Raw genomic sequence first — 25,465 nt, forward strand, 5'->3', positions numbered from 1 at the left:
TTTTTATTATATATTAAGGAAGATGCACCTTGATACATATGTGTTGCAATCAGTCACCAAATAAACTAAAATAGGGAGAGATGTGACTGAGAGATGGGGAGAGAGGCGAGCGAAATAGTCATGTATCTCAAATACATGTGAATCACACCAGATACATACATTCGTATGTACTTGCCTATTTGGGAGAGTTACATAGGAGAATGGTGCGCGAGATTTGTTATGTATCTCATATAAATGTGAATCACTTCGATATATTGTATCTAGAATAAATTACATCTAATTTTGATCTCATGTATCCCGAGATTCATGTATCTGAACACATTAAAATCTGATAAGATTCGTAATATTACAAATTAGCGTGTATTTAAGTAATTAGCTTCTAGACTAGTGAGATATATGTAAGCTTTTTTCATACAATTAAGCTAAATCAATTATGAAAGTTCAATGACACCATCAATATGGTTTGTGGACATGAGATTATTCAGGTCCCTCTACCCTTAATTAAAGCTTCGAGTTCAAATATTTGATAATGACAAAATATCTGAGAGCATCATCTTGAAATGGGCTTGGAGTTCTCTTGAATTCAAATTTATTCAAGAGTATATAATTGAACATCCGATTGGAAAAATAAAATAAAATTCAAGAACACTTTAACCTAAATCTAGACGTGTCATTTCTCAAGCTAGTTCCTGCCTCTTACATATTATCTTGTTTGATTAGAGAAAAATGATATGAGAGTTTGATTATCAGTTCTATTTAACAAATAGATTATGCCCTAGAGATTAGATCTTGAATTTCATAAAATGTTTTTATGATTTAGCATAGTGGCATGTTTAGCACTTTAATCATTTGGACGGTAAAAATAGATGTAAGTCGATATCAAATAATAATCAAAGAACATATGACTTTACTTTCTCCTATGTTTTTAAAGTTTACTCGTAAAGAATTGTGAATTAAATGATGTTTAATTCAATACTAAGGACAACGCATGAAGTGTGAATTAGATAGAGTTTTATATTCAAAAATCTTGTCATGTTGGTACTTAAGCACGATCATGTATTTTAAATTTAAAAGTCAAACTCTTTTGTATATAGTTGTTTAGTAAAATTTATGTCTCCTCAATTAACCCCTTGTGACTTGTAAGCTAATTTTTAAATTTAAGTTAGGTTGGAGATTCATTTTTTTTTATCAATAGTCATAACTTCATGAATTAACCGATTATCAGAAGTCATATTCTTTTGTCTACCAAAAGTTAATTTACCTTACCTAATTGGCGTTAGTGCTTATTTTCACTGAATTTTGTATTTCTTGATGAGATTTAATGATGTGACAATTTTATTTTAAAATAATAATTAAAGCACTAATTGAAGTTCTAGCTTTTTCTCGAGTAGACAATCTATCCTAATACAAATAAAAAAAAACTCATTGCCTAATATATGGTTTATGATTTTGAATATCTTTCCATATCAATAAAAGTTTGTCTTTAACTTCATATTTTTATTCATAATTTCTATATAACTCATTTTAGATATTACTGTCTAAACACATTATTACACTAATATATTCAATTATATAACTAAAAATTAATTGTATTATGAATACTAAATCTGTTTACAAAGTGTATATTCACACGAATTTCTTTTAAAATATTCTTCTTATTTAACAAATTGTAGAATGTATACTCACCCAACATTCTTTTAAAACATTAAATCACAAAATGTTCTTCTCCCTCTATCGAATTTTAGAACGTATACCCACTCAAACTTCTTTCAAAATATTTGCTTACAAATTATTATTCTTCCCCATCGAATTTTATAATGTATATCAGGATTGTATATACATTGTTTACTCTGTGTAGCCACCACATTGTATACATTATTGTATACATTCTTCTTTTATATAGATATATATAGTTGAAGATGATTCTATTGACATTAATTCTTCACAATATGTATATCTGAAAAATTGGTGTAGTCCACAATATGTATATTCACATGTATATCTATCATTACATAATGTATATAATTGCACAAAATTTGTATATCAATATATATCCATTCACAAACTACTATGGTACTTTACAATATATATTAGAGTGCATACATGATACTTTTCTTCTCCACTAAAATCACTATTGACTTTACTGTATTATCATGTGAAAAGTTGATTATTCTTCCCTCGAAAACACTAACAAAAATAAATTTTCATAAACGTGATTTTTTTTCATCGAACGGCTTTGAGAGATTTTGAATTCAAAAGGAGATCTTAAGGAGAATAAATGTGGAGCGGATATCTTTATTAATAGTGACTCTTCAAAATTCGAAACGTTGACAACATGGGTAGAAGTAATTTTCATAACATTTTTTTAAAGTATTCTTCTTCTCCATCGATTTTCATAAAAGTCTTCTAAAAATTCCTCAAATTACTTCAAAACCTCGCACACTAATTAATGCATAAAACTCTACAAACTATATTTCAGATACACTATATCAGATATGAAGATAGCTAAAAACCTAGAATATATTTATTATAATAGATTTTCAATCTGGTTGGAGAAATTTTAGGAGACAAAAGGAAAGAGAGTTATAAAGTGGATGAGAGAACCGTTAAAATGAAAAATACAAAAACTAAAAATATCACATATATCATTATTGCCGAACCCAATGCCAACATTACAGTTGCAGATAAAAGAGTAATTGAACAAACATTGAATAAAACAATACCCCGAAGATTCACAAGCAGCTGAATACTTATTCCAGAAGGGTTTTATGCAACCTAATTGTACCACGTAATCTTTTTAAAAAAGGTTCTCAATGAGTTATTTAAGCTAGCTCCACGTACACCTTTTCCCCCCTGAATCAGAAGTCAAGCAAAATCAAGTAGAACACTAAGTTCAATCTTTTTCCTTTTTTTCTGTTTGTAGCATATCAAAATCAAAATAAATAAGATAAAGCGCTTGACTTTCTTCCAAATTCTTTTTTAACCAACTGTTCAAATGACACTGTCTGGGGTATTCTAACTCAGCAACATCGTACTGGTTGTTAATACATAATAATTAGCTAAATAAAAGTGTTCCCTCTCCGATATCTTAATTTTTTAAATAAAACGGTTCACATAATTCACCATAGTAGAGCAGACAGAGGTCTTGAAATACCGGATCATATCCCAAAACATTTCCAATATTTAAATGAATGTTTACCTTTTGGAGATTGATACACTATACTCCCTCCGTCCCATTTTATGTGGCACCATTTCCTTTTTGGTCAGTCCCAAAAAGAATGTCACATTTCCTTATATGGTAAGTTTATAAAGGTACAATTCCTCTTTTATTCTTGTTGGTCCTATTTAATCTTAAAATAATACACCAATACATTTATGAAGAGAGAGAAAAAAAAGTCTACTTTTTAAAGGGCAATTTGGTAAATATTTCAAAGTCTTCATTTATTTCTTAAACTTCGTGCCCGATCAAATGTTGCCACATAAAATGGGANCCAATATTTAAATGAATGTTTACCTTTTGGAGATTGATACACTATACTCCCTCCGTCCCATTTTATGTGGCACCATTTTCTTTTTGGTCCGTCCCAAAAAGAATGTCACATTTCCTTATATGGTAAATTTATAAAGGTACAATTCCTCTTTTATCTTTGTTGGTCCTACTTAATCTTAAAATAATACACCAATACATTTATGAGGAGAGAAAAAAAAGAGTCTACTTTTTAAAGAGCAATTTGGTAAGCATTTTAAAGTCTTTATTTATTTCTTAAACTCCGTGCCCAGTCAAATGTTGCCACGGGACGGAGGGAGTACCATTTTTGTTCAAAGAAAGGGATCGTTGAAGAGTTTTTCTAAGCAATTTGTGCATTTTGCCCCAACTTAGACCCAAGGCCCATACCAACTACTACCAAGTTTGAGACAACAAAGAATTGTCAAAAACATGACCTAATTGTTGTAGTAGATGTTTCTAGAAGCATCTAGCACCACTCGAACCTCCCCGACGGCCCCCTCCCTATAGTCAAAAAAGAGAGAGAACAACAAAAAAGACTCATTTTTTATTTTTTAATATAAAACTGTGAACCCTTCTCCTTTAAACCCTTCCGTTTTTATCAGTATTCTCCGTTTGGTTCCTTCAGAAAAAGATCAATCGTACACAGACGGAGTCCGTGGAACAGATATCTTCCTCTTCAAGGTATTGTTTGAATCACAAAACTCTTTTGTAGATCTGTGATTTGATTTAGATTTGGTGATGTTTAGAGTTACCTTTGTAAATTGCATGTTTTGGTAGGAGTAATCTGAATCTGTTGTATGGTGTGGTTATATAGACTGTTGTATAGCTTGATGATTAGTAGATTATCGTTCCTGCATTGTTGGTTGATGTGAGTAAAGAGAATAAATGATAATTAAATGAAGAAACATAGTGAACTTTAGATTAATAAGGGGGCCGGATGGAAAATCCTGTAGACTAGATTGGGTGCTGTTGTAATCTACTAGGTAGATAGTTCTTGGTTAGTCCTCAATCAGATCAATTCTTAAGATTTAAGATTCTTTTCGGGTGGGGTCGGGGTGGGAGAATAGCGCAGACTAATGGCTTTTTTGGATCAGTGTTTGGTTTGAGTTTTTATTATTGGAAGGAGATGTGTTCGATTTAGTTTATACGAGGCAATGTGGAGCCCTATTTTATTTATATAGGGTGAATTTTGGGTGATTTGGTGTATTGGGAGATAGAAGATTAAAAAAGAGTGAGTTCTCATTGATGCTTTACTATCATTTCCTTCCTTATCGATAGGTGCACGAGATTCATGCATGAAAGTTTCCTTGGCGGGAAAGTTGGATAAAATTTGTATACTTGGAGCTTTGGATATTTGGTAAATTAGAAAAAAAATACCATTTTTGAACTTGGAGTCCATGTTGTTTTGATTGTTGACTTTTTAAATGACGTGTCTGGAGATTATTAATTACGTTAGGCCAGGTTATGTTTCCCCTCCCTAATCATAAAAGGAAAAAGAACTTATTTGCTCTATTCTGTGAATCCATCATTACTGGATAGAGTAATTGAATTCCAAGAAATCCCCTCCACGAGGGAGCCTCTTTCTTAACTTATAAATGGAAAATCAATCACTTTTTGATGTCGCTCTTGGGTTCTACAATTTAAAACCCTTTGCTTCTTCCATGACGCACCTGCAACTTATCGAGGACATGCTCCCTAGAAAGGGGCATATGGAGATCAAGATTAGGGTAGAAGGTTAGTAGATAGTCGAGCGTTGTCTAGTTTCCCTTGTCAGTACTGTTATTATTACCCTCCTACTATCTTAATTGTCGATGGTTCTATTTGTCGATGATTTCATTATTACTTGATGTTCCCTTTCTTTCCGTTATCATTATTTTGTGTTGTTGCTATGGTTATTTTCTCCGCTATTTTCTTCGTGACTTCTTCACTTTGGTATTTCCTTTTGTTAATGATTTTTCTTATACCTGAGCCGAGGGTCTATGGAAAACCTCTCTACCTTCACATGGTAGGGGTAAGGTCTGCGTACGCACTTACCTTCTCAGACCCCGCTTGTAGGATTACACTAGGTTTGTTGTTGTTGTAGCTTCTTAATGTAGATACATCGGATGTTGGTGTTTAGTTGATTATATATTGTCTTTTGATGTTGCCCAGGGACTTTCTCGTGCTTGTGCTGTTGGACATCGAGTGATCGAAGTCAGCAAGGATGAGTGTGGTTGGTTTTGACTTCGGCAATGAAAGTGGCGTCGTTGCGGTTGCTAGGCAGCGAGGAATTGATGTTGTACTTAATGACGAATCAAAAAGGGAAACTCCAGCTATAGTCTGCTTTGGAGAGAAGCAGCGATTTCTTGGTACTGCTGGCGCAGCGTCAAGCATGATGAATCCAAAGAATACCATTTCGCAGATAAAGAGGCTAATAGGACGACAATTTTCAGATCCTGAGCTGCAAAAAGATCTTAAGGCACTGCCCTTCTTAGTAACTGAAGGGCCCGATGGATATCCCCTGATCCATGCACACTATTTGGGGGAAATGAGAACTTTTACCCCTACCCAAGTTGTTGGAATGGTGTTTTCGGATCTGAAGACTATAGCAGAGAAGAATCTCAATGCAGCAGTAGTTGATTGTTGCATTGGAATCCCAGTTTATTTCACTGATCTTCAGAGGAGAGCTGTAATGGACGCAGCCACCATTGCTGGCTTGCATCCTTTGCATCTAATTCACGAGACAACAGCTACTGCATTAGCGTATGGTATTTACAAGACAGATTTACCTGAAAATGACCAATTGAATGTTGCTTTTGTGGATGTTGGGCATGCAAGCTTGCAAGTTTGTATTGCTGGCTTCAAGAAAGGCCAATTGAAGATATTGGCTCATTCATTTGACAGAAATCTTGGTGGGAGGGATTTTGATGAAGCTCTTTTCCAGCATTTTGCTGCAAAGTTCAAGGAGGAATACAAAATTGATGTTCTCCAAAATGCTAAGGCATGCATTAGACTTCGAGCTGGTTGTGAAAAGTTGAAAAAGGTTCTCAGTGCAAACCCTGAGGCACCTTTGAATATAGAGTGTTTAATGGACGAGAAGGATGTCAGAGGGTATATCAAGAGGGATGAGTTTGAGCAAATCAGCATCCCTATACTGGAGAGAGTGAAGAAACCACTGGAGAAAGCTCTTGCTGAAGCTGGGCTTACTACTGAGAACATTCATGCAGTTGAGGTTGTTGGGTCAAGCTCTCGTGTGCCCGCAATTATGAGGATTTTGACAGAGTTCTTCGGTAAGGAACCAAGGCGCACCATGAATGCAAGTGAATGTGTGGCCAAAGGTGCTGCACTGCAATGCGCTATTCTCAGCCCTACTTTTAAAGTGCGAGAATTCAAGGTAACAGTTTGTCAACCTTGCATTCTCTTGACTGATATATTGTTCCATAGTTATCTTGGATTCAGGGATTTCAATTTCATCATGTGTTGCAAGGTTGTTGATAATCCTTGATCCTTATTGTTTAAGTAGGCACTAATTTAATAAGTGAAGATAAATTTTGAAACATGCTTTCGATTTTTCCTTTGTTTTATTTAGTGGTTTGAGTATGACCTGTTATGGTTATATGAATGACAAATTGGAGCTTGAAGAAATTGTCTTCTTGAAGGATGAAGGAAATGCACAATTTATCATAAAACTACTAAGATTTTTGTTGAAGCAAATGCTATACTATTAACCTTTACTAAAAGATTATTTACTAGTTACACATCAAAGTTCCCAGCAGAATAAATTATGGTGATTTCTGAGTGTAAGAAGTACTAAGAGTTCTAGTTGGCTGATTGTGAAGGTCAATGAGAGCTTCCCTTTCTCAATTGCATTATCGTGGAAGGGGCCTTCCCCTGATGCACAAAATGGAGAGCATCATCAGAGCACAATTGTTTTCCCCAAAGGAAATCCGATACCCAGTGTGAAAGCTCTGACATTCTACAGATCTGGCACATTTACAACAGATGTACAGTATGCTGATGTCAGTGACCTGCAGGCGCCAGCAAAGATCAGTACTTACACGGTATTTCAGACTTTCACTCATTAATTAGTTTCTATGGTTTCTTTTCTAAAAATTAAAGGATAATAGGTCCTCTAGTTTCAGGTGAGTTCTTGGCTGACTTGGATTTTGTTTGGTCTTTTTGACAGATTGGACCATTCCAATCTTCAAAGGGTGAAAGGGCCAAACTAAAAGTTAAAGTACGCCTAACCCTGCATGGTATTGTCTCGGTTGAGTCCGCAACTGTAAGTCCAGAGATTTGTGACTTTCTCGTTCTTGTTTTTTTCCCAAATCGAAAGAATATCATCTAATCTTATGGCTTTTTTTCTGTAATTTAGCTTTTAGAAGAAGAAGAGGTAGATGTCCCAGTTGTGAAAGAGACAGCTAAGGGACCTGCCAGAATGGAAACAGATGAAGGTTCAGCTGATGCTGCTCCTTCAACTACATCGGAAAGTGATGTAAATATGGAAGATGCTAAAGGAGCTGCAGCTGCTCCAGGGACTGAGAATGGTGTTCCAGAATCTGGAGATGAACCTGTCCAAATGGAGTCAGATGCTAAGGTAACGTCTCTCTTTCACGCCTTTTAATTACTGCTTGAGCTAGTTTATGTTTCTCTATCAGTCATACTTGATTGTTATAAGATCAACCTATGGCATCTGTTCAAATTGTCAGGATTTGATTTATGCATGAAATGCAGGGAACTCATGAATTCACCAATATTTTAATTCTTGAATGGCATTAGTGTAGTGCTTTTCTTGCTTAATTAATGTTGGGGTTATAGTTAGAATTCTTCTTCTGTTTCAGTGTGTTTAGATCAAAGATGTCGGTAAAGCTTAGCATTTAGTGTTCATTTTCTTGCAGGTCGAAGCCCCTAAGAAGAAGGTCAAGAAGACATCTGTACCAGTGACTGAGATTGTTTATGGTGCAATGGCAGCTGCTGATGTTCAGAAGGCTGTCGAGAAAGAATTTGAAATGGCTCTTCAGGACCGTGTTATGGAAGAGACAAAGGACAAAAAGAATGCTGTTGAGTCCTATGTTTACGACATGAGGAATAAGGTATCGGTTGGATTTTTATGGTGGTTGTATGAAAACATTTGTATGTCACTGACAACTTTCTTCTTTATATATCCAGCTTTCAGATAAATATCAAGAGTTTGTAACTGATTCAGAAAGAGAACAATTTATGGCTGTACTTCAAGAAGTGGAAGATTGGTTGTATGAAGATGGAGAGGATGAAACTAAGGGTGTTTACATCGCCAAGCTTGAGGAGCTTAAAAAGGTTGGTGTTTCTCGCCTTTCCTTTTTTGCTAGTCTTTTTGGCATATATAGAGCTGATTTGGTGTGAATCTGCAGCAAGGTGACCCGATTGAGCAACGATACAAAGAGTACACGGAGAGGGGTCCTGTGATTGATCAATTTATTTATTGCATAAATAGTTACAGAGAGGCGGCAGTGTCAAGTGATCCCAAGTTTGATCACATTGATTTAGCAGAGAAGCAGAAGGTATGCTTGATCTTGCTATTTGCCTTTTCATCATCATAATGCTGGCCTATTTTCTTCCTGAGAATGTGGTTTGATGCTTATGTTTCTCTTGCACTTCCTAGGTTTTGAATGAGTGTGTCGAAGCTGAGGCTTGGTTTAGAGAGAAAAAGCAGCAGCAGGATGCTCTTCCAAAATATGCCAACCCTGTTCTTTTGTCAGCTGATGTTCGAAAGAAAGCAGAAGCACTTGATAGGTACTGTTGTTTATTGATTTTTCCCCTTCTTTTTCTTGATAACGGTGGTGTTTCCACAGTGTACCTGCTACCTTCCACCAGCAAAGGTATCGGGTATCTTGGTACACCAAGGCTTGGACAAATGAGAAGTAATCACCTAGTGTTATTGCCTCCGATCGGATTTTGCCATAACTTGTAAATCACAATATTTGGGCTAATTTTATTGCAAAGTCTGTTGATATCATTTCTTGATTTGCTAGTCGCTGTCCTTCCGCATAAGAGCATTTCTTTGTTTATTTCTTACTTCCCTATTTCTCCTTCTGCTTAACCCACATTTGAACTATCTGTTTGTACAGGGTGTGTAGGCCTATAATGACAAAGCCTAAGCCAGCTAAGCCAGCAACTCCTGAAACACCGTCACCTCAACCTCCTCAAGGAGGTGAGCAACAACCTCAGGGTGCAGCGAGTCCTAATGCTACTGAGGGTGCCAGTGCTGACAGTGAAGTACCACCTGCTGGCGAGCCAATGGAGACTGACAAATCTGAGACTTTGCCAAGTGCTTCATGAATTAAGTTGATGGTTTGATGAAGGGACAGAGTTGGTTGGGTTTGTATTACTTTTTGCATTTTACCCTTGCTCATTTTAAAAGACCTATAGTAGCAGTCAAAGATTTTGTCATTAAATTGTTGTGATCAATTTCGGCCATATAGATCAGTCTTGTCAAGTTATATTATTTGATAACGACTCTCAAAAATCCTGTTTTTCAGAGGGTTTTTATCTTAAGTACAATTGCTGTTCTCTGATACTTTCTGTTGGTCACTAAATGATTTGTTGAGCTGTGTTTGGCTCCTTGTAGCTAGAATATATCTGCACATTCTGTTTTCTTATTTCCGTGCAATTATGGTCTATTGCTTGAGGTATCAACCGAAACTTAGGATCTGAAGTAGTTTGTACTCCAAGCAAAGATTGATCTGTTTGAACCTTTGGTTCATAGTGTTCATTATATTGATTTGGGCATTGGCAAATTGAGAAAGGGTTAGTTATATGGCCTACTTCGTTTCTTGTTATTAGGAATGACTGCTTGCTACGAGTGGCCTATTTTGTTTCTCAATTATTTGAAGATAATGGCAACACCAAGTACAATGGAAAGGAAACGGCAACTCTCGACTATTGATGGTTTAAACTTTTATAAATATATCTCAAATAGGTTATATTATTTCTCTAACCCTGACATTGTGAATGTGGCTTCAAATGAGAAAGAGTCCGTTTGGTCCAAACTTTAATTTGACATATGTAGTGTTTGATTAAAATAAAAATGTGCTTTAATCACTACTTTTTAAACTAAAAAAATATAGGAATATGTTGGAAGTTATAAGCTAAAATTCTTAATTTATGTCTTGTGGTTTATAAGTCAAAAGCTACAAGTTCCAACCAAGCATGCTTGTAAGGTCTTATTTGCTTGTACTTAATGGAGGTTTAAATGTAATTAAGTGTATTTATTTTTATCAAGATTTAAATACTTAACAAGGTTAAATAAGTCTTAAGATTTAAAATAGAGTCATAGTATCATTAAGATGTATTCTTATGTGGATAATATTTTCTATCACTCTATTCACAATCTCCACTCACCATCACTAACCACTTTTCCTATCACAACCACCATCACCGCCATTATCAACTACTCTATCGACGTCTACCACCAACCACCTCTGTTATCATAACCGCCATTGTTGCTAACTATTGTTATTAGCTGCTACCACTCTTATCTCTTTCATCATTATGATTATATCCATTGTTACTGTTATCCCCGTCTCTGTAGCCGCTACCACCTCCACTATTAGTATCAACCATTATCACCACTATAGTCAAGTCCTAGTATCAACAAACTCTGTCATCACAACTAGCACCACCGCCAACTATCACCATACATTCTCGGATCACCACTACCACCACTATTGTTAGTTATTACCATCACCGTGGTTAATCTATACTGCTAACTTACTCCATTATCATAACTAGCACGACCACCAACTACTACAAAATGCCTCACCAATAATCATACATTCTTCGGCCATCATCATCAACACCGCCAACTATGGACAACCAACTTCATCATTACAAGCACCAACACCATTATCGATCACCACTGTTATGATAGTCACCAACACCATTATCGATCACCACTGTTATGATAGTCACCACAACATTATCCATCTCCACTTTCACAACTATCACCACTATCATCCTAACAACAATTATTATCATCACTACCACCACTTTAAACTATCTCTATCATTACTAGCGAGTATAAATGTCCGTTTGGATTACCTTATTTTTAGGTGTTTTTGACTTTTAAGTAGTTTTGGAGGTATTTAGAAAAATTATAATCAAGCACCCATTTTTAGGCTAATTTTTTTAAAAAAAAATATGACAAAAGTCAAAAGAAGGGTACCATTATTTACTTATGACTTTTAACTTTTGATTTATAAGTCCATCCAAACAGATCCTAAGTGCTTCATTTTTTAATCAAATAATGATTTTATTTTATTAATTTTTTTATGTCTAATTAATTTTTATTTGAATTGTATAATTATTATATACATATAAATAAATTATGTATATTCAAATATTGAAAAATAAACAGGCTTAATCATTCAATGTTCAGATCTAGAGACCGCATCTTAATCATTCAGATATACATTCAGATTCAGACATCCGAATCTTAATAGAAACAAATAAAGCCTAAGTATAATAGAGTATAAAATGAGACAAAGTAGCCGCTTTTAGAATTGTTATTTAAAATGCATGTGCAGTTTATAATATTGTAGACATTCAAATTTTGTGAGACTCTACAAGACGTGTTCGATTTTAGTTAGGAATATTGGAGGCTATTCTTCTAACAGTCCGACCCACTAGTGACATTGTCCTCTCTGGATCTACGCCTGCACGACTTTAAAACACGTCACTAGTTGATAAGGTTTGCTTACTTATATACCTAACATCTCTCTTGTGTTTTGCCGATGTGGGACTTCTTGTCTTAAGTTGAGGCGTCACATACACCCTTTGTGGACTTAACGTCCTCGCTGCGGGTTGCCCTACCATATGAGATTGACCTAGACTCAGTACTGAGGTTTGCCTCGCCTTATCGGGATTTGCTTAAACTTAGTTGAACTCTGGCCCAAATCGACAAGGCTGACATAAGAGTGACGCAGATACCATTTGTAACGATTCGATCTACTAATGATATTGTCCGCTCTAGGTTTAGGTCCGCACAACTTTAAAGCACGTCATTAATTGGTAAGGCCTCCTTACTTATATACCTAACATCTCTCCTATGTTTTTGCCGATGTAGGACTTCCTGTCTTAAGTTAGGACGTCACAACTCTACCCTAAACCCTATCTCATGCCTATATAAAGGATAATATATTTTCTTGGAGAGGCATTTCAAATATTCTGCAAATTCATGAAGAGATCAAATTTAAATCACCATAGTTTGAGAAATATGCCACTAACGACCTTCGAATCATGGAGAAATATTACGAGAGAATAATCAAGGGAAGAACAAAATTGTACCTATATTGATTAATCAATAAAATATTCTTGTTTCTTTATTTTTTTGTGATTGCATTTTTATTTTGCTTGGCTCTAAAATTTGTTGCAAACAAATATATTTAGAGCCTTTTTGAATTAGTTGAATAAAGTAGTTTTTAAGCACCTAAGCTTAAATGTACTTTTGAAATGTTGAAATTGAATTTTTCTTAAAATAGTTACATATTTGATTAGAAGTGATGAAACTTAAAATAAGTAGTTATGTATCTGATTAGGGAAGTGCTAAAAATATTATTTTTTTATTAAAATAATTAAGATATCTTTTAATCTGTTAGCACTGAAACAAATTGATTATGGCAAGATTTCAATTCCAAAATTGATTGTAGTACAAAATAATTTGTCTCAATTCATTTAATGTTCTTAATTTATAAAAAAATATTTTAATTTTTGAGAGTTCTAATTATGAACATTTTTTAGTTTAGGTAAGAATTAATTATATACATTAAATATTGAATTTGTTAAAAACAAAGCATTTTAATTGAGGAAAATTAAAATTTTAATTATTTCACATGACTCGAACATCATTTAATTATTTGTACGTATTTAGGTTAGTGTCTATGAGAAGTTTGAGACCGAGTAAATATAGATCTTTTTATAGGAGAATGAGGCAGTGGGGATGAAAATGAAGCGGGATATATGCAGAGTAGTGCAGATTTAAAGTTATGCTAGGTAGTGTAATTTTAAATTTTGTGGGGCAGGATTGGACAGGGTAGGTTGCAATTTTTGAAAATTTATCATGGGACGAAATAAGGTGGGTTAATTTATTTTTTTTGCCGTGAATTCGTAAAACTTCAAACGCTTTAATTTTTTGTTGTAGATTTGTGAAATTTCAAACACCTTCCAAGTAATAGTAGTCTCAAATCCTATTTAAACTAGTTAACTACTTCAAATTTTAATAGTTTGACAAAAATAAAAAATAAAAATAAAAATTGTATCAAATATTATAAAAGCTTCAAATCAAGTAAGAAGAACAAATAAATTTTAGAACATACTACAAACTGCGAATCGCAACCCCAAATTGCTAGAAGATATAATAAATATGATTTGGGTTATAGAAAAAAGAGTGCACAATTGCTTCTTCTTTTTTTATATATAAAAAAAATGATGTGTATGTATATATTAGCAAATTTTTTTACTAATTACAGTCTAATTAATATTTGTAGCAATTGCCACTTAATATATATTTGGTGTGTTGTGGTGGAGGAGGACTAATCAGAGACAGGCAGACAACCAATACAACATGATGTTTGCTAACTCTTTGGGTCTAGGCCAAGGTACTAGCAACATGACTAAAGGTCGTGCACTACTCTATGGTCTTAAATTGTGGGTTAATAGATGTTACGATAGGGTTTGAGAGAAACTGATTCTTACTCTTAGCTAAATGCATAAACGGAGAATGAAAATGCCTTGGAGATTGGATACGTTGATTCAAGAATCATAACAAATAGTTGAAACTCATGGATCATCTGTCATTGCTTCATGGAAGCTAACAAACCTGTCAATATATTAGCATTCAGGAGTTATAGTGTTGGTGCAATTCATGATTTCAACTCTTTCTCTGATCTCTCAAGGAAAGCTAGGGGATTAATTAACACAAATTGATGAAGCTCTCTTCCTTCAGAATGCAACAGGTCAAATCTTCTAATTTTATTTATGACCCCCCTCCCCCCCGAATCCTCTTTAGACTGCTCCCTTTTTTGGTGTTAGCTTACAATTTATCGAACTTTATCTCTACCAAAGATCTTGTATTAAGTTTGATAGGCCAAACTCCAAAATGTAACTCTTTCATATTAAGTTTGGTCCGTGCGTACATGGACAATCACCATCTAGTAATCACTACCTAATTAATTCTTTCATTCTTAATCATTATATAACTTCTTTTTGAATCAAGTCTTAAGCTATTTTACTACTATATAGAAACGGCTAGAAGCAAACAACTGTTCGTTGACATATCTGTATTTAACTAAAGATTTTCCTGAAACTCTTTTCATTTTAATTTATCAGTTCATTTTTTTTAGTTTGTTGCATATTTGAAAGTTATATAAAACATTTGATTAGTTCTCAAAACTACTCTATTAATACCACATTTAAAAAATAATATATGTATACTATTTGAAAATTGACATGAGCTTATGTATGTGGTTAATGGTTAAATTATAAATGGGACTTTCTACATATGGCAATTTGTGCACTAAGGATGAGAACTTTCTAGAATACCTCTAGACCCATCTAGGACCACTCGAACCTCCCTAGTCTCCAAAAACAATGAAATATAAATAAATAAAAGCTAATATATATAACTCGAAAATTCTACACAAACCCCTCTTCTCTTCATTCCTCCTCCATATACATATTTTGCTCTCCTTTAAACCCTTCTGTTTTATCATACTATTCTCCTTTTGCCTCGTAGAACTGCGATTCCATTCTTCGTCTTCAAGGTATTGTTTGCATCACAAAACTCTTGCTCTCTGTATTTCAATTTGCAGATCTACAATTTTGTTGCTTTTGATTGTTTGTTCGGCTTAGATTTGGTGATGTTTAGCTGGAGATGTAGTATTGTCGGTTAAATTGCATGTTGTTTAGTGTTTTTGTTAGGAGTAAACTGAATCTGTTGTATGCTGTGGTGGTATAGACTCTGTTGTAGTTTCATGATTTAGTAGAAAATTGCAGTTTGTTGTTCCTGCATTGTTGGTTGCTTTGGCGAACTCTTAATCTATTCTTAGAAAATTACAAGACGTGAACAAATGATTAAGGAGGTTAATGATTAAAGGTGTGAAGATTGAGAAAGGTGTGGATCGAAAATCCGTTAAGCTAGGTGGGTGCTGTGTGATATGATCTATGCTTAATCTTCAATCAGATCAATCTTAACATTGGAGTGTTTTTTTTTTGGTATGATTGAGTTTATATTATGTAAAGTTTGTTTGGATTGATCTGTTCTAAGTGTTCTATAGCACTTTTGTAGTGTTTGAGTAAGATTAGAAAGTGCTTTTAAGCATTTGGATCTAAGCCAAAAGTTATAAGTTAGGATTTCTAACTAATGGCTTTTGGCTTGTAAGTCATAAGCCAAAGTCAATCCAAATAGACTCTTAAGTTTATATAAGGCAATGTGGAGCCTATTTGTTAAAATTTATATAGGTTAAATATAGGGATTTGGTGTATTGCTAGATTGTATATTAAAAAAATTGAGTTTGCGTTGGTGGTTTACTGTAGTTTCCTGCCTTGTCGGTAGGTGTGCAAGTTCATTCTCGCATGAAAGTTTCCTTGGTAGTAAAATTAGATAAAAATTGTGTACTTGAACTTTGGATATTGGGGAAATAGATAAAGAAGAATCATTCTTGAACTTTGAGTCTATGTTATTTTGATTGTTGACGTTTTTGAATGACGTGTCTGGAGATTGTTGATCACGTCACGCCATCTTATTCACTCTTTACTAAAAAGGAAACTTATTTGCTCTCTTCTGTGTATCCATAATTACTGTATAGAGTAATTGCATTCCAAGAAAGCCCGTCCACGAGTGATCAGCTTTCCTAGCTGGAGATTGTTGATCACTTCACGCCATCTTATTCACTCTCTTTACTTAAAAGAAAAGAGAGAACTTATTTGCCCTCTTCTGTGAATTCATAATTACTGTACAGAGTAATCGCATTCCAAGAAAGCCCGTCCACGAGTGATCGGCTTTCTTAGCTTATTAATTGAAAATCAATCACTTTTTGATGTTGCTCTTGGGTGCTACCATTTAAAGCCCATGGCTTCTCTCATGTAGATTCACACACAGAGGATGCTGGCGTTTTAGTTGATTCTTGTCTTTTGATGTGGTCTAGGTACTTTCTTTGTACTGTAGTTATCGCCGCCAGAAAAGATGAGCGTGGTTGGTTTTGACTTCGGGAATGAGAGCGGCGTTGTTGCGGTTGCTAGGCAGAGAGGAATTGATGTCGTACTTAATGATGAATCAAAAAGGGAAACTCCAGCTATAGTCTGCTTCGGAGAGAAGCAAAGATTTCTCGGTACTGCTGGTGCAGCGTCAAGCATGATGAATCCAAAGAATACCATCTCCCAGATAAAGAGGCTAATAGGGCGGCAATTTTCAGATCCCGAGCTGCAAAGAGATATTAAGACACTTCCCTTCTTAGTAACTGAAGGGCCTGATGGATATCCCCTGATCCATGCGCGATATTTGGGAGAAGTGAGAACTTTTACACCTACCCAGGTTCTTGGAATGGTGTTTTCGGATCTCAAAACTATAGCAGAGAAGAATCTCAATGCAGTAGTAGTTGATTGTTGCATTGGAATTCCAATTTATTTCACTGATCTCCAGAGAAGAGCTGTAATGGATGCAGCCACCATTGCTGGCTTGCATCCTTTGCATCTAATTCATGAGACAACAGCTACTGCATTAGCATATGGTATTTACAAGACAGATTTACCTGAAAATGACCCAGTGAATGTTGCTTTTGTTGACGTTGGGCATGCAAGCTTGCAAGTTTGTATTGCTGGCTTTAAGAAAGGCGAATTGAAGATATTGGCTCATTCATTTGACAGAAATCTTGGTGGGAGGGATTTTGATGAAGCTATTTTCCAACATTTTGCTGCAAAGTTCAAGGAAGAATACAAAATTGATGTTTACCAAAATGCTAGGGCATGCATTAGGCTTCGAGCTGCTTGTGAAAAGTTGAAGAAGGTTCTCAGTGCAAACCCTGAGGCACCTTTGAATATAGAGTGTTTAATGGATGAGAAGGATGTTAGAGGGTTTCTCAAGAGGGATGAGTTTGAGCAAATCAGCATCCCTATACTGGAGAGAGTGAAGAAACCACTGGAGAAAGCTCTTGCTGAAGCTGGGCTTACTACTGAGAACATTCATGCAGTTGAGGTTATTGGGTCAAGCTCCCGAGTACCTGCAATTATGAGGATTTTGACAGAGTTCTTCGGTAAGGAACCGAGACGCACCATGAATGCAAGTGAATGTGTGGCCAAAGGAGCTGCACTGCAATGCGCCATTCTCAGTCCTACCTTTAAAGTGCGAGAATTCAAGGTAACAGCTTGTCAGCTTTGCATTCTCTTGGTCAATATATTTTTCCATAGTCATTTGGATTCAGGGTTTTCAACTTCATTTTATTTAAACCAATCAAAACAAAATTATATATGTAGGCACCAATTTAGTGTGTTAAGACAAGTATTGAAACATGCTTTTGATTTTTCCTTTGTTTTATTTAGTTGTTTGCATTTGGTTAATTTGAATCAAGTGTAAATATAAGGGTAATGAACGACAAATTAGGAGGTAGAAGAAATTGCCTTCTTGAAGGATGAAGGAAATGCACGATTTATTATAGAACCACTAAGATTTTTGGTGAAGCAGATGCCAGCTGTGTTGCTTTTAACATTTTCTTAAATATTATGCTACTAGTTGCACATCTAGCTTCCAGCACAATAGATTGTGGTGAATTATGAGTAAGAACTGTACTAAGAATTCTATTTGGCTGATTGAAGGTCAATGAGAGCTTCCCTTTCCCAATTGCATTATCGTGGAAGGGGCCTGCTCCAGATGCACAAAATGGAGCTTTAGAGAATCATCAGAGCACGATTGTTTTCCCCAAAGGGAATCCGATACCCAGTGTGAAAGCTCTGACATTCTACAGATCTGGCACATTTACAATAGATGTACAGTATGCTGATGTCAGTGAACTGCAGGCGCCAGCAAAAATCAGTACTTACACGGTATTTCAGAGTTCCACTTACTAATTGGATTCTATGTTTTTTTTTAAAAAATTATAGAGGAAAATAGATCCGCTGGTTTCTGGTGAGTCCTTGGCTCACTTGGATTCTCTTTGAACTTTTTGACAGATTGGACCATTCCAATCTACGAAGGGTGAAAGGGCTAAACTAAAAGTCAAAGTACGCCTAAACCTGCATGGTATCGTCTCTGTTGAGTCTGCAACAGTAAGTCCAAAAATTATTTTTTTTCCCTTCAATTATCTAGTGAGCGGAAACAATATCATCTGATCTCATGATTTTGGCTTGTAATTTAGCTTTTGGAAGAAGAAGAGGTGGAAGTCCCAGTTGTGAAAGAGACAGCTAAGGAACCTGCCAAAATGGAAACAGATGAAGCTTCAGTTGATGCTGCTCCTTCAACTACATCAGAAAGTGATGTAAATATGCAGGATGCAAAAGGAGCTGCAGCTGCTTCAGGGGCTGAGAATGGTGTTCCAGAGTCTGGAGACAAACCTGTCCAAATGGAGACAGATGCTAAGGTAACACATCACTCTTTTACTTCTTATAATTACTTATCTAGCTAGTTAATATTTCCCATCAGTCATACTTGATTGTTACTGATCAGACTATGCATCTCTTTAAATCATCAGGATTTGATTTATCATAGGGAGCACATGCCTTAGCTATATTTACCTATATTTTAATCCTTGAAATGCATCACTGTAGTGTTTTTGTCGCATAATTAATGTTGGGTTGTAACTAATATTCTTATTTTTCTGTGTATTAGCTCATTGATGTCGGTAAAGCTTAGCATTTATTGTGTTCATTTCCTTGCAGGTCGAAGCCCCTAAGAAGAAGGTTAAGAAAACATCTGTACCAGTGACTGAGATTGTTTATGGTGCAATGGCAGCTGCTGATGTTCAGAAGGCTGTTGAGAAAGAATTTGAAATGGCTCTTCAGGACCGTGTTATGGAAGAGACAAAGGACAAGAAGAATGCTGTTGAGTCCTATGTTTATGACATGAGGAATAAGGTATCGGTTGGCTTTTTATGGTGGTTGTATGAAAACATTTGTTATGTCACTGACAACTTCCTTCTTTATATATCCAGCTTTCAGATAAATATCTAGAGTTTGTAACTGATTCAGAAAGAGAACAGTTTATGGCTGTACTTCAAGAAGTGGAAGATTGGTTGTATGAAGATGGAGAGGATGAAACTAAGGGTGTTTACATTGCCAAGCTTGAGGAGCTTAAAAAGGTTGGTTGTTTCTCGCATATCCTATTTTTGCTACTGTTTTGGCATATATAGAGCTGATTTAGTGTGAATCTGCAGCAAGGTGACCCAATTGAGCAACGATATAAGGAGTACACGGAGAGGGGTCCTGTGATTGATCAATTTATTTATTGCATAAATAGTTACAGAGAGGCGGCAGTTTCAACTGATCCTAAGTTTGATCACATTGATTTAGCAGATAAGCAGAAGGTATGGATATATCTGCTTGATCTTGCTATTTGCCTTCCCTTTTCTTCATCATATAGCGCCCATCTTCTTCTGAGAATGTGGTTTGATGCTTATGTTTCTCTTGCACTTCCCAGGTTTTGAATGAGTGTGTCGAAGCCGAGGCGTGGTTTAGAGAGAAAAAGCAGCAGCAGGATGCTCTACCAAAATATGCCAACCCTGTTCTTTTGTCAGCTGATGTTCGAAAGAAGGCAGAGGCACTTGATAGGTACTTTTGTTCACTGATATTGTTTTACCATAACTTGCGGATTTAAATATTTGGGCTACTTTAACTCCAAAGTGTTGATACCAAGAACACCATTTCTTGCTTCTCCATTCACTCTGTCCGTCTTCCATGTCGGAGCACCTCTTTGTTTCTTTCTTACTTACCTATTTTTCCGTCTGCTTAACCCACTTGTTAACTATCTGTGTATCTACAGGGTCTGTAGGCCTATAATGACAAAGCCTAAGCCAGCAACTCCCGAGACACCACCACCTCAATCTCCTCAAGGAGGAGAGCAACAACCTCCGAGTGCAGAGAGTCCTAATACTGGAAATGCAACTGAGGGTGCCAGTGCTGGCAGTGAAGTACCACCTGCTGCTGAGCCAATGGAGACGGACAAATCTGAGACTGCGCCCAGTGCTTCATGAGTTAAGTTGATGGTTTGACCTTGAAAGAGCTTATGAAGGCAGACTTGGTTCGATTTGTATTACTTTTTTTCATTTTACCCTAGACTTTTTGAAGGATCTATAGTAGAAATCAACATTTTGTCGTTAGATTGGTGTGATCAATTTCATCTGGCCATGTCCGGTCAGGCTATATTATTGTTAACGATACTCTAAAATCCTGGTTTTCAGGGGTTTTGTTTAATGTGAAATTCAATTGTTGTTCTTTCCAACTTTTTGTTGCCGCTAAATGATTATGCATGCGGCACACCCTATAGTAGAAGAACCCCAAGTAGTCACTTCAAAGGATGATATTTAAAACACATGCGCAATTTACAATATGTTTAACCTTAGCCATTTTGTTGTTACCTTTTGCTGCAAATAGTACACAAACATAACTAAACAGATAAAATGAGGAAGCAGCAGAAATTTCTTGTATCGGAAATTCAAAATGACTTTAGGGGAAAAGTTAATGGACCTACACAAAATGAACCCTATTCCAAAGTATTGCAGAGATATTAAATTTTACGATGCCATTATTACTTTACAATTTTTCCAAATAGAATATTCACATATCTTTGAACCATCTAACTCGTCAAGTCAAAATTAAGTAAAAAATTGATTTGTCATGGTAATGACATGAAATTTATATTGCATTTGGAAAGTGGGCAATAAGTAAAAGGGAAAAATAATGGCAAACGCATGAAATTTATATTGCATTTGGAAAGAGGAAAATAAGTTAAAAGGGAAAAATAACGGCAAACGCATCGAAAAAAAATCACTTTAAAAACATTGAATCAAATCGAATTGAAGTTGAAAAAATCAAATTGAATTGAATTATTTTGATTAGGTGTTCGATGTATACTTGTCCTAAATAAAAAATTGAAGCTTGATAAAATTAAATTGAAGAATCAAATACCAACCTTATTAAGCTTTTCTGGATCGAAAGTTCTTATTTGCAGTCTCTTCAATCCATCTTTAATTAACTTAAGCTATATCTGATCGAAGTGCATCCATTTTTATCCCTTACAATATATAACTGAAGTGCACCTATTGTTGTCTGCACTTTATTCACACATGATTGAAATGCAATCAATTTTTGCAGGATCGGTTATTTATGATTGAAATTTCAGGCATTTATATAAGATGTGTAGTTATATTTCTTTTCCTCTCAAAACAACATTTTGTTACTCGAATTTCTACAATTCAATGCACTATTTAATGCATAAAATCTACTTAAGCGTCTGTATGGAAAGTCACCTGGTAACTAGGGATGACAATGGGGCAGGGCGGAGCGGTTGCGGGGAAAACCTGCATAAGCCCGCTAAAATTATAACCCACTCCGCCCCGCCCCGCCCCGCATAGCATCATTTATTGATTTCAACCCACCCCGCCCCGCCCTACATAAACTCGCTTTGTCCCGCCCCGCACCCCTAAAAGGTTTCAAATATCAGATGCATAAGTGTTTAACCAAAATATTTAAATTATTTTAATTGCTTAATAATTTTTTTAACCTCTAAAATTAATATGTTAATACTATTCCAAACAGTCAGTAATATTTTTTGTTGATAATTTTGAATTGATTACAGATGACGTAATAAACAAATTATTGAATGTAGTAAAAAAGAAACAAAATATGTCAACAAGTTTTTTTTTCCTTTCTAATTTATTGGCTATTAAAAAATATTTTTTCATCTAAAAAAATACCAAACAGTGACCAAAGAGATCAAAAACTGATGCAAAAGTTAGTGTAGATCAGCGAATTTAAAAGACTTTTACCTCAAATCCGCGCCCCACCCTACCCCGCGAGAATTTTGAAAATATATAGTTAAACCCACCCCGCTTCACCCCAAATCCGCAAAAGCTATAATCCGCCCTACCTTGCAAACGATGAAACCCGCCCTGCTCTACTTCCTCCCCGCCCCATTGTCATCCCTATTGGTAATTGAATTTGGTGTAATTGAGTGTGATTACAATGTCTGGTCAAATAATTACTTAGTCAGCAGGTAATTGAGTGTAATTGATCGGGGATAATTACACTCTCCAATTCCCAGGGACAAGCTGTGAATTGCTGGTAATTACAAGCTGATTACTTTTTAATTCTTATTTTTATTTTTATTTTTTCGTCTTAATTTATTTTAAATTCTCTTTTTATTTTTATTAGTCTAAATATTTTAAAAGATTATTTTTTATTTTTTATATTTCATTTCCTTCTCATTCTCAACCTTTACTTTATGTGATTTCATGCAATTTTTTGTATTATCTATTTTTATGCCATCCTTATTTTTTTAATGTAATTTTTAAATTAAAGTAGAATTCATTGTTGGGTAAGGTTATAGACTTAGGTTTTCCTTTTCTTTTAAATCATATTTATGTATGTTATGTTGAAATTTGACATGAGAATAATTTGTTTTGAATTTAGAACTTATGTTATATTTTCAGTTTCATTTGTTTTAGTAGTATTGGCTTGAGACTTCACATTGCGAGTCATTTATTTTTTTAGTTAGACTTGATAGATTGTCTTTTGGTTAAAAATTGGTTTAGAAAAGCATGTGCGTTGAAAAAAGCACAGATTGAAAACAATAGCCCTGGCGGGTTAAAAGAATTGAAAAAGATCTCTTGCAGATTAAAAGTAGTATGATAGTTCTTTGAAGATTTCACAGATCCTGTAAGATCAATGAAACTCTTGATATCACTGTTGGTGTTTTTTGAAAATGAGGTAGCAAAAAGGGATTAAAAATATCTCTCGTTGGATTAAAGTTGCTTTCAATAATTTTATTAAGCATTTAGGGCTTTAAATAGACAACATAAAAAACATAATCTATATAATTTGAAATTTAAAACAACCTAAAATATCTCAACAATTCAATCAACTTAAATAAAATTCAAAATTCAAATCTATCTATCTATCTATCTATCTATCTATATATATATATATATATAAAGGATGAACATAGACAAGGTGATGTGGCACTTATCTATGACCTCTATTCATTTTTTCTTTTTTCTTTTGGGATTTTTAATTGTCTAAATATTTTAATTAATGTTTTATTCTTTATCTATAATCACTTGTAATTAATTTATTAAATTTATTGGTAAAAACAATCCACCCTTCCTCTCCCCCCACGTCTAAGCTCATGACCAATTCTTCAACTTTTCGTCTTCTCTTTTAATTATTATTTATACTCTATTATGACATTAAATGTTTTTTTTTTATCTCAAAATCAATTGTGGAGATGAAGTCATTATCTCCTTTCAGCATATAGTTACTATAAATCTCTAACTATTTATGTCATGGAGAAATATTTTTTGTTCACCAATTGCTTCCCTTCTGATGGGACTACTTAGGCAGTATTCAGGTACCATTTTATTTGTTTTTTGTTTACCAATATTAATATTATATAAGATTTTAATAATGATATTTTGAATCATATACTTTCATCTTTATTATTTTAGATGACTATATTTTTCAATTGTTCTGCTATTTTGTATCACAATTTCATCATTATCATTTAGATAACTATTTTTTCAATTGGTTTGCTATTTTATAGATTCTTGAATTTATTTGGAACAAAATATTATATTTGTATAATCGTGTTTTGTCATTTTATCATGTTATCTTATTATATTGCTTTATTCTTGTGTTTATTTTTATTTTGATGTTGTTTTTTATTTAAAATTTTGATTTCTCAATTGATGAATTAAATTTCATCTCATATTATTTTCACATTAATGCATAGAATATCATCTTTTCTAATTTATATTATATTATGTTGTGGATTATCACAATATACATTCTTCTACTTCTTATATTAATGTGGATTTTAGGGGTAAGTACAAAAAATTGATGATTATATTGATAGAGTAATGACACATTTTTCCTATTGACATTTTAATAGCTTTAGTTAATGATAAATGTCATACACAATTTTTCTTGATATTTTGTTTGTTTATAACTTATCCTTACTTTTCTTTTATTATCATTCTTTATTTAGACTTTAATTTCTCAATTGATATGCTAATTGAAATTCTTCTTGATTTTTTTTTAAAAATTAACTTACATTCAAACATATTACCTTATCTAATTTAGATCATATTGTGGGATTTGTCAAAATATGTGCTATTGAACTTCTCTATCAATGTGAAATGATAAGACATAAGTTAAAAGATTCATCGTCTAATATCTTATTTTTATTATTGATAATTTAGTAGCTTTTTTGTATCCATAAAAATCTCGCTATATATTTGGTAAAGTTAGATATAGAAGAGGTGAGGTGAGACATCACTTGGGTCATGATTCATAATTTCATATTCATCTATTTTTTTAAATTCTTTTTCTTTTCTTATTTATATCTCTAGAATTTTTTTAATCTTTAGCGTAAAAAAATTAAAAATTTATGTTACAAATTATTCCTTATAAGTTTTTATAACACTAAAGTTTATACCCATAATAACTTGCCTTTTTAAGTTTAGTTTTTTTATTTATCTTTTATCCTATTTAGGTGCTTACGATCTTACAAATTAACCATATAACAAATTAAACTCAAAAGGCATATTTCCAAAAAGTTGAAGAAGTCTTAACGATTTCTTCTACGATTAGATGTTTAATAAATTAAAATTTATTCTTTCTTGAATCAATATTATATCATTATGATTCTTGATTATGCTTTATTCTTACTACTTTCATTCTTTTACAAAAATATTTTATATATTATAATGATTCATGATATGATAAATTAGGCATGCAAAA

General features: G+C 34.2%; 1 protein-coding gene and 1 long non-coding RNA gene across 7 annotated transcripts; one reads left to right on the top strand and one right to left on the bottom strand.

The window, feature by feature from the left end:
- The first annotated feature begins 3,990 nt into the window (after positions 1-3,990).
- LOC125862506 (heat shock 70 kDa protein 15) lies at positions 3,991-20,948 on the top strand. 6 transcript variants are annotated; one of them, XM_049542592.1, is made up of 11 exons: positions 3,991-4,189; positions 5,660-6,881; positions 7,327-7,548; positions 7,674-7,769; positions 7,863-8,084; positions 8,386-8,580; positions 8,657-8,803; positions 8,878-9,027; positions 9,129-9,259; positions 9,595-9,629; positions 20,516-20,948. In XM_049542592.1, exons 2-11 carry the CDS (start codon positions 5,712-5,714, stop codon positions 20,698-20,700), a joined length of 2,553 nt encoding a protein of 850 aa, XP_049398549.1. In that variant the 5' UTR covers positions 3,991-4,189; positions 5,660-5,711; the 3' UTR covers positions 20,701-20,948. The 6 variants fall into 6 exon arrangements, with proteins under 6 accessions (XP_049398549.1, XP_049398553.1, XP_049398554.1 ...); XM_049542594.1 differs by lacking the exons at positions 5,660-6,881; positions 7,327-7,548; positions 7,674-7,769; ... (4 more) ...; positions 9,129-9,259; positions 9,595-9,629 and adding exons at positions 15,257-15,285; positions 16,669-17,876; positions 18,332-18,559; ... (4 more) ...; positions 19,885-20,034; positions 20,148-20,278 and having other exon boundaries at positions 4,151-4,166; positions 20,490-20,948; XM_049542596.1 differs by lacking the exon at positions 9,595-9,629 and having other exon boundaries at positions 20,490-20,948.
- Positions 9,655-20,698, bottom strand: LOC125862515 (uncharacterized). The gene is made up of 2 exons (XR_007446056.1): positions 20,576-20,698; positions 9,655-9,689 (listed from the first exon to the last, which is right to left on the bottom strand). It is a non-coding gene; the product is annotated as an uncharacterized LOC125862515 (long non-coding RNA).
- Positions 20,949-25,465: the final 4,517 nt, after the last annotated feature.

The sequence above is a fragment of the Solanum stenotomum genome, chromosome 4 (assembly GCF_019186545.1).
Source record: "Solanum stenotomum isolate F172 chromosome 4, ASM1918654v1, whole genome shotgun sequence".
Taxonomy (NCBI): Eukaryota; Viridiplantae; Streptophyta; class Magnoliopsida; order Solanales; family Solanaceae; genus Solanum; species Solanum stenotomum.

What these genes read in the sequence shown, in the direction of transcription:
- LOC125862506 (XM_049542592.1), top strand. Translation starts at nt 5,712, where the DNA reads ATGAGTGTGGTTGGTTTTGACTTCGGCAATGAAAGTGGCGTCGTTGCG. An exon ending in AGCTTGAGGAGCTTAAAAAG is followed by an intron (nt 8,804 to 8,877) that starts GTTGGTGTTTCT and finishes GTGAATCTGCAG; the next exon opens with CAAGGTGACCCGATTGAGCA. An exon ending in AAAGCAGAAGCACTTGATAG is followed by an intron (nt 9,260 to 9,594) that starts GTACTGTTGTTT and finishes CTGTTTGTACAG; the next exon opens with GGTGTGTAGGCCTATAATGA.